At 45.1% G+C, this 10,014-nt stretch overlaps 1 protein-coding gene across 4 annotated transcripts in view; it reads right to left on the reverse strand.

The window, feature by feature from the left end:
* ANKRD42 (ankyrin repeat domain 42) overlaps positions 1-9,262 on the reverse strand; it is a 27,136-nt gene extending 17,874 nt beyond the window's left edge. For 2 of the 4 annotated variants that reach the window (XR_001413789.1, XM_014958327.1), the window contains exons 1-5: positions 7,059-7,264; positions 6,063-6,226; positions 4,297-4,404; positions 2,478-2,597; positions 1,732-1,867 (exon numbers count right to left, since the gene is read on the reverse strand). Coding sequence is in view for 3 of the 4 variants with exons in the window: in XM_014958327.1 (XP_014813813.1) it covers positions 1,732-1,867; positions 2,478-2,597; positions 4,297-4,404; positions 6,063-6,226; positions 7,059-7,251 (721 nt within the window). In the remaining variant the exon portion in view is untranslated. The other 2 variants (XM_014958329.1, XM_014958328.1) reach the window with 2 other exon arrangements.
* Between the last annotated feature and the right edge of the window lie 752 nt (positions 9,263-10,014).

Below are 10,014 nucleotides of genomic sequence, written 5' to 3' on the forward strand. Positions count from 1 at the left end.
AAAAACTGATATGGCCAAAAACCAAATACAGAGAGAAAACAAAATGTTTAATTAATGAGCACAGCCCATTCTGTACACTGAGTGAACCACGGTTCTCCCCCAAAATTAGTGTGCTACAGGTAATTAAAGCCTCTACCATAACACACACATGTGAAAGGTGCAGCCAAGTTTTAGGTGCATGGCATTGCAACCTCAGAAAAAATTTTTCAGTATAATGTTAGGAAAAATTAGATCCCTATCCAGCTAATCTTGAAGCTGAATTATGTAAAGATGGTTTAAGTTCACTTTGCTGTTTCAGAGGCTGAGGAAAAGCTGGTCTGTACAACACACCACTTTACGAATCTTTTACAAGCAATGTTCCAAAGCATTTTCTTTCCTTTGGATGATAAAGACCAGGCTGGATGGGGCTTTGAGCAACCTGCTCTAGTGGGAGGTGTCCCTGGCCATGGCAGGGGAGTTGGAACTTGATGATCTTTAAGGTCCCTTCCAACTCTAACCATTCCATGATTCTATAATACAATCAAATGAAACAGAACAAAGGCTGGAGGATCAAGGAACTGTACATGTCAAAATAACAACAAAACCAATTTTCTACTAACCAGTATATAGGAGCATTTAAGTAGAACTGTGATGGCATTTGCCACCTCTCCATAAAAGTTTGTTATCAGGGAAGTGTTCCCAAATCCAAATAAAGCTACCTTCTACACGGCCAGCAGGGTGCCTCTCATCATGACCCCTTATTGCTAATACACCAGATGTCCTGCTGGGATGCAAGAGCCTCCCATCCTTTAACAAGACCCAGGTTTGCAAACCCAGAACATAGATATCAGTTTACTAGGTAAAAGTGATGCTTAACAGAGGGTAAAAGAATTAAAGATGGGATTTTAAAAGATAACTCTGAGCAAGTTATAGAAGAAAAAATAGTATGTTATTTGGAACAAATAATGTGATAAGCCATAAGAAGGAAAATGCTAAAAGGGGAAGGATGCAATGAGAACACAGGGTATGAACAATACCCTTCAATTTACAGAGGATATTGAGGCAATGGCGTGGTAGGCAGAGGGACACTGGAGAACTACGAAGAGCAAGGAATAAATACTGCCCATTTTTTGCACTAAGGCAAATAGGATCATGATTATGAAAAGAGTACAGATTACAGATCATACAGACAATACAGAATACTGATATTCCAGAAATCAAGATAAAGAAATGGCAGGTAAATGAGAGCAAGGGTTTTACCAAATCAGTGTCGAAACAGTGGGATACAAAAACCTGCATATGAACGTGCCAGAATGTGCTCACACCGGCCCAGCCATTAAAGCCTGGCACAAATTCAAAAAGGAGTATAGAGCAGCTGAAACTGCCTCCTGCTCCACCCACCCTTCTCCTCCTGCCACCTCCATCAGCACAGGCGTTCCATCACACGCGGATGAGATGCTGCCCACCCACACAGAGCTATCAGCCTGGCTCAGCCTGCTCCCCATCCCCACACCCATCCGCCCAGATCCTTTCCAGCAGCAGGAGGTGAACAGGATACTGTCACCAATAGGTAAATACTGTGGCTTTTATAAATTCCCCCCATCATCATAAAAATGGAATAACTATGTTGATTGCACGGAATCAGATAGCAAATGCTGCTGGTGTGCATCACTTACAATTTGCTATAATCATCATATCACACAACTGTAAATCAAAGGTTAAAAAAAAAAAGTATTCTTTATCCTGATATACCTGGAAGGTTTCCATTGTTATCCACATCATCTATACACGCTCCCCATTTAACAAGAAGCTGCAAACACCCCAAGCGACCATGGAAAGCAGCATAATGAACAGGCTTCCAGTCGTTCCTGTCTGAAGCATCCACATTCTAAAATGAAAGCAGCAGGTTAATTCATTCATTTATGAATCTTAGACACAAGACAAAGTTTATAAATAGGAATCAGCTGTTCATTGTGTTAAGCTATTTAAATCAAATCAAATAGCTTTTTTCAAAGTTCACACCACCTATGCAGCTCCCATTTCAAAACACATACTTTTCACAGGTTCTTGGTTTTATTTCAACAATACACATAGAAAAGACACATTTTTAGACATACTTCTATCACTGCATTAGTCATTATTCCTTAAATAGGTATCTAGCTTTTTTTTTTAAGTTTATATCTCCTTTACTATAGAAGATTTGTACAACTGCAAAAAAATCACAACCACAGGGCCTGATCTTCATTTAATTATAACTTCAGTGGAACATGGTTTACTCACATTATTGATTCTTTCTAGATTTTTGGATCATTTCTCTAATGTATCTTACGATAAAATAAAAACTAAATTTACCCTAAAAATAAATTCACCAGCAGGAACATATCAACACTAATTAGTCTACAGTCCTAGATCTCAGTTTAATCTAGGGAGTGTTTTGTTTGGAAAAAGATACCAGGCTTTGGCTCTGCGCAAAGGAATTGAGGGTGACAGTCTCTCACCGCTCCACTCCGCAGTAAGGTCTGTAGGGTGTAAGACTGTCCATGGGCTGCAGCCAGGTGGGACGGGGTGCACCCACGATCATCCTGAGCTTCTGCGTTTGCTCCATTTATTAACAGAGCCTAAAAGAAATGCAAAGCAGAAGTTCAGTTCACAGGCTGAAAAAGCAAACATTGCCAAGCAGGATGTCCTAGTTTCAGCTGGGATAGTTAATTATTTTTTTTTTCTAGTGGTTGCTGTGTTTCAGATTTGGTATGGAAGGAATGTCAATAATGCATATCGTTTTAGTTGTTGCCAGATGATGTTTATATTTTTTGAGGACTTTTTTCAGCTTCCCATGGAAGTTGAAGAGCATGGACAGAACGATAGTATGGCCAGTGGGATATTCTGCACCATAGACATCACGTTCAGTATATAAATGGGGTTAGGCAGGGAGGAGGGAGGTACTCGCGATCACTGCTCAGGACAACACTAATTCAGTTTACCAGCACGTGCGAGTGACTTGTGTCTTGTATATTCTATTATTATTATTATATTATTATTATTCAACACAGAAAGGACATGGACCAGCTGGAACAGGTGCAGCGGAGGGCCACGAAGATGATCAGAGGGATGGAGCACCTCTCCTATGAAGACAGGCTGAGAGAGCTGGGATTGTTCAGCCTGGAGAAGAGGAGGCTCCGGGGAGACCTTATAGCTGCCTTTCAATATCTGAAGGGTGCCTATAGAATAGCTGGAGAAGGACTCTTTGCCAGGAAGGGTAATGATAGGACAAGGGGAAACGGTTTTAAATTGGAAGAAAAAAGATTCAGATTAGATCTCAGGAAGAAATTTTTTACTATGAGGGTGGTGAGACACTGGAACAGGTTGCCCAGGGAAGTTGTGGATGCCCCATCCCTGGAGGTGTTCAAGGCCAGGCTGGATGGGGCCTTGAGCAACCTGGTCTGGTGGGAGGTGTCCCTGCCCAGGGCAGGGGGGTTGGAACTAGATGATCTTTGAGGTCCCTTCCAACCCAAACCATTCTATGATTCTATGATTATTATTGCAAGTTACTTGTGTCTTGTATATTCTGCTGTTGTTGCTGTTGTTGTTACTATTATGATTATTATTATTATGTTATTGCTCTATTAAACTATCTTTATCTCAACCCACAAGGTTTTTTTCCCCTTTCCCCTTTTCTCCCTCTTCTCCCCACTCTTCTCAGGGAAGGGGGAAAATTGGACAAGCTGCAGCATGGTCCCAGCTGCTGGCTGGGGTTAATCCACGACACAGAACTTGAGGTGACCAGCAGATGGATGATCAACACTGGGCTGACCTCAAGGCAATGACACTGCACAAAATAAATCTGTTTGCGCGGACAGCGCAAATGAACGCATCGGTTTTACCAAGAGTGACTTGATTCCAGAGGTAAAGACATCAAGATGAGATACTCACAGCTCCATCAGGAGCTCTCTCAGCTGATTTCTCCCTCTTCTCCCCACTCTTCTCAGGGAAGGGGGAAAATTGGACAAGCTGCAGCATGGTCCCAGCTGCTGGCTGGGGTTAATCCACGACACAGAACTTGAGGTGACCAGCAGATGGATGATCAACACTGGGCTGACCTCAAGGCAATGACACTGCACAAAATAAATCTGTTTGCGCGGACAGCGCAAATGAACGCATCGGTTTTACCAAGAGTGACTTGATTCCAGAGGTAAAGACATCAAGATGACATCACAGCTCCATCAGGAGCTCTCTCAGCTGATCCTCATAATGAACTTGTCTAAACAGAGGGTCTGCCCTACTTGCTTTCGCTCGAGAGTGAGTAGTATTTACACGTACCTGCATGCAAGCGTCCTGACCTCGGATGGCCGCGAGGTGAGCTGCCGTCCAGCCTCTGACAGTCACCTCCGCCACATCAGCTCCGTGCCACAGCAACCAGTGAAGGCACTGCCCAACCAAAACCAAAGGTTTTCAGTTAACTATTCTTATCAGGTATCTGAGGCACGTTTTAACTATAATTTATCAGTCGCTGTTACATTTCAAAACAGTATCGGAGTACTTCATTATGGAAATGCAATGCCCTCGAGCACCCCTTAGCCAGACACTTGCAGTGGTAAGTTCTACTTTCCAGGTTTCACCCAAGATACTACATTATGGAAATGCGATGCCCCAGAGCACCCCTTAGTGCATTAGGGAGTTACAGGTAAGTTCTACTTTCCAGGTTTCACCCAAGAGTACAAAAAGTGCAAATAACCTACTAATTCAGACCCTAGCACTGATTTTACAGTATGGCTTCTTGATTTTACTCTTCCAAACTTAAAATGTAATCTCTGAGAGTATTCACGCGGCACAAGGTAAAAGCATTGGACAAAACAAGGCAAATATGCTCACTTGAATTCCAGCTAAAATTACTGGCAGGAAAAATGTAATGAACCAAATTTAAAGCCTCATGTAATTTATTAGGCTCCTCAGGTGTACGCAATCCCATCTCCCTTCTCATCCTTCCACAGCTTTTTTGCCTATACGCCTTTTTCCAGCAGACATTATTGCTTGCAATGGGAAGTTTTATGGACTATCCAAAAGCAGCTAGAGGACTAGCTAAGTTAAAACTTTGTATTATATCTTATTACGATTTATTATCTTCTTCTAGGCCAGCCTACAGCTCTGGTTCCTCCACTGTTTCCATAAAGGAGCTTAGCGACAAGTAGATGGCAGATAATTCAATAAAGCCTGATACATTGATTGCAAAGTAGGAGAGTCAAATGAAAAATGGCAGAATTTATAGAGGCAGAAGAGGGTGGGTAAGCAATTTGTTTTTAGGGTTGACAACATGATGATCAGCATTTCTTGACAGTTTCTGTACATTCCAGTAACAGCGCTGCATTTATTATTCCTCGAGTTTAGGAAGAACTTTACATTCTTTCCTCTGGGACATGAATTTTTATATGGTTATTTGTGGCCTCGTTGCTTCGAGGTTAGATTGCTGTAAAGATTGTACAAGGACGCTACAAGAAGAAGGTGAATGTTGTGCTGAATACAGCAGCTCAGTCCCCCTGGCAGTTCAAAACATTTGTGCAAGCACCTGCTGATTTCTCCATCAATATTCAAAGGTTTTATTTCTTAAAATAAAATGTCTTACGACTATTTCTATAGAGCATGAGGCATGAGACGGGACATTGGTAAATAGAATGAACATGTTTTCATGTCACTTCTCGCCTGTTTCAATCAACTGCAAAACATTTTACACATCTTGCAGGCTTTTCTACGTGTCCCAGGAGATGGGAAAAACACAATAGGGACAAAAGAAGGTCATGACTCTGGAAGGGAAACCATAGGGCACACTTTGCTCAGAGTAAGAAAATCACTGATTTTGTAGAATCTGGCACCGTTAACTCTATAAACTGCCTGGGGCTTCAGAAAGGCAAAATGAAAACCTAAAATCCTGTACTTCTGTTCTTGGCGAATATATTTAGTGAGAAAAACACGCAGAGATTATTGATTTAGCTTGATCAAAGCTAGCAATTTTGTGCCCAGCTTCTTCCAAAGACGGAAAACATTAACCTTATAAAACCTTGCTGTGCCTGAACATTAACACCATGTTTTACCTCCAGACTTCCAGAGTGTGCAGCACAGTGCAACGGTGTGAATTTGTGGACCACATCCACCTCATTAATATTGGCTCCACTTTTTATCATTGACGCAAGCTGTTCTACATCACCAGCTTTCACTGCCTCGTGTACACTGGTATAGTTTTGCTTCTTCTTGACAGCTAGTGAGGAATAATAAAAGGGCATTAGTCAGTTCAGCAACATTTAAGAGCTAAGAAATAAGTGACGAATCAAAGAAATGTCAGGGTGTCAGCTTCACAGGAACCAATCAAAATGTTCAAGTAACCTATGAAACTGGGATTCATACCAGCAGGAAACCTAAGTCACTTCTGTTTGTCAGAAACAGAGCAATATGCAAAAACCTGAGACAGCCAGGCCCCCTCCACCCCCAGAAAAGGGGCCAAAAGAGTAAGACCTAGAAGAAAGATAACAAGAAGCACAACAAGAAGCACAGCTACTCCATCTATGTACATGAATGCTGGGGCAGGTCCACCCCAACACTGGCTCTCTTCCGAGATGTGGGCACCACAAACTCTTACATTAATCACATTTCCAAGTACACCAGTGAGGCTTCTCACTTGGGCAAACAAACCTCTCAACCGTCACTTCCCAGGTGCTCCACATGGCCATGCTCCTGCTGCCGCTGCCTGAGGACCTTGGCATAGCACAGCCTGCCACGCTGGAGGGCACCCAGAGCCTTCACCGAGTGAGCACACCATGTAGTTGCTCTTGACTGAGCTACACAGACCAGTTTCAGGACAGGCTGATGTCAGAATTAAAGCTGCTGTAGCAAAGCTGTTCTTTATACGACGTGTTACTCATTCTGTGTTCTTCTCTTGCTAGAATTATGGCATTGCTCTGTCACAGCACACTGTTAGCAGCCTGCCATTTTGCTCCCACCAAGGTCAATAATATTTTCACTGACCTCCGTGGCACAGAATCAAACTCTACATGTAGAAGCAGTGTGGTCAAAAAAACCAAAAAACCCCTCACCAGGCCATGGAATCAAATAACCTGTGTTCTCCTCCAGGCTTTTCCACCAATTAACGACGGGACTGGAAACAATGGGAGTTGCATATCCAAACCCCATGGCAACATCTTGATATCTTGCCAAAGCTTGTAAACAGAAATATGTGACACAAGTAGATCTAGCTGCTGAGGGGGCTAACTCCAGATAGCCAAGCATAAGAGGAACCTAAAACAATTAGTAATCACCTCCTAGAGCAGCCATTATTCTAGTACCAAAATGTACTAATATTGTTTCATAAGATTTCACGTTCTTAGAAGAAGTCTTGAAGAGGTGGGTTGCTGTTTTGCAAGTCAAACAAGCATGAAAATGTAGGTCTTAAGGTATTAGTGCCTCAGTTTCTCCACCTGTGGAGAAGAAATGGTAGTAATTAGAATCGTTATGCAATTTGAGATAAAAAATATTAGAATATAAATGAGAGGTTGCATAAAAATCTTTGTGGTATGTGTAAAAAAAATTTAATAAATACAATGAAAAACAGCCTTCATAGCTTGCCACTGCCTGTTTTCATGCAATCTGTAGCGTGATAGTAGTGCTCAGGCAGATTTGGGGTTGCCACAGAGAGGAAAAGGAGGGCTGAAACTGTTTCAATAATCCCAGCTGACAGTAGCACACCCTGTGCTGTAACACACCGCTTGATCTTGCAGCTGGGTCTCACGGCACTTCCACCTCCCCCAGCTCCGCAGGCTGTATCCCTGCCCTGCACAACGTGGCTTCAGTCAGGAACCAGGACTCCATCCTGCAAAATACTGTATGAACAAACAGCAGCAGCATGGAAACATAGAATAATTCAGGTTGGAAGGGACCTCAGGAGGTCACCTAGTTCATGTTTCCAAAAAATACTTAAGTATGTTTTGTGGTTTGAGTTGTTTTTTTAAGGAGACAATATCACCAGGACATAATTTTCCCACAAGGGAGCCATTTCTGATTATGCCAAGCGAGGGTTACAGACTTCAGCGCAATTATACAGACTTGCATCAGAGGAAGAGCTGGCCAATTACACCACTTGCCAAAGTACTAATGTGTTTAACACAATGTTCCAGTGCAGCAAGTTCAAGGTAATCCATATTTATTTATTTATTATCCTGAAGAAAAGCAAACCCAAGGCCCACCGGCAGGGTGAATTCTTGTCTCCCTTCTGCCCCTGGAGCCCCACAGGCGCCTGGAGACGGAGGCCGAGTGCTGCTGCTCGGTTTCTTGGCACGGGCCACCACCAACAAGCTGAAAGCAGGGGCCGTGGGACTGGAGTTCAGTAAACAGCTGCTCACAGGAATTCTGTACAAAATGTGCTGATTTTGAAAGCGAAGGACGAGCTCCAGCATTTTAGTGCAAGTTTTTTTTAATCAAAACTGTTATCAAATCGTCATTGGATGTTCTGAGAGAAAACACCTTTGTGCAAAGGAGAAGGGATAAGGTCCGTTTCAAGACGAGCACCTGCCCACAATTCAAGAAATTAAGTAACATGGTCTAGAGGGAGGTGTCACTGCCCGTGGCAGGGGGGTTGGAATTACAGTCTTTAAGGACCTTGGAAGGACCCTGGAACTAGATCTTTACGGTCCCTTCCAACCCAAACCATTCTGTGATTCCAAGTTAAGAACATTATGGTTCAGAATAAGGGAAAAGAATCATTTTTAGGTTTCTTTCTCTGACAGACAAACCCAATCCTGTGCAGGGCGCCTTGGCAGCAGCTCCAGGGACGAGGGGAGGCTGTCAGTCCCAGCCAAATCCCACTGCAGGCCAAGGCCAAGCCGCCGGACCCTTGCCCGGGGTATTTTGTGTAGGTCCCGGCAGAGCCCCGTCTCACAAAACTGCAGATTTCGGGCAAAACAGATGAGGGAGAGGCGGGTCCGAGGGAGCGCGGCGGCGGGCCGGCCCCGTCCCGCTCCCCGCCATGGCGCCGCCGCCCCGCGGGGCCTTTCCCCTCACGGCCCGGGCGGGAGAGGGGCCGCTGTGGGGGAGAAGCGGCGCCCGCCGCCACCACAGCGGGGCTCGGCGGGGGGGAGGCCCGGCTGCCCCCAGCCCTCAGGGGAGGGAAAGGGGGAACAAGGAGCCCAGGCGAACCCGTCTCTCACCGGCCGGAGGAGGGGGAGGAAGCGCGGCGGCCGTCGGTACGGCGTCTCCTCAGAGCAGAAGCGGCCGGGAGCCCTTCGCTCTCACCGGGGAGCCTGCCTCACTCACCGCGCCTTCCTCCTCCTCCTCCTCCGTTGCTATGGGCACAGTGTGCGCTGCCCCGGCGCCCGTGAGGCGGCGGCGGCGGGAGGAAAATGGCGGGCAGGGCGGGAGAGGCGGCGCGGGGCCGGGCCCTAGGGGCGGCCATGGCGCTTCGGTGGGCGATGGGGGCCCCGCTCTCCCTCCGGCGTAACTGGAGGGAGGGTTCATCCGTATGAGCCGCAATAAAAGTTTCCTGTGGATGGCTGGAGGGGCAGGACAGCAGGGAAAGGATGGTGGAGGGGGGAAGTTGCACTGTCGGGTGGCACCTTTCTGGCAGTCCTGGGTTAGTGTCTTCATGGTGCTCCTCAGGAAGAAGCGTGACAAATCAGCACCTCTCCTCATCTGTGCGACCAACAGCGATCATGGATTTGTCAAGGCCGAAAGGGACATTTCAGATCATCAAGTCCAACCATCAACCCAAAAGTGCTAAAACCACCACTAAACCATGTCACTAATCGCTATGTCAACCCATCTTTTAAATACCTCCAGGGGCAGCCTGTTCCAACTGTATATATTAAATACTTCCCTGGGCAGCCTGTTGCAACGTTTGATAACTGTGGGAAATAAGCTAAGTTTTGCTTCAGCTAATTGATGTATCATTGTTAGTGTGATAGTACTAACAAAGAAGCCTTAGTAATAGTAGAGTCTAATAAATTGTATCCAATTAATCCCCAGAAATTCCCTTGGTCTGTCAAGGGATCCTTGTTCGCA

Source organism: Calidris pugnax, unplaced genomic scaffold (assembly GCF_001431845.1).
Source record: "Calidris pugnax isolate Ruff unplaced genomic scaffold, ASM143184v1 scaffold252, whole genome shotgun sequence".
Lineage (NCBI taxonomy): Eukaryota > Metazoa > Chordata > Aves > Charadriiformes > Scolopacidae > Calidris > Calidris pugnax.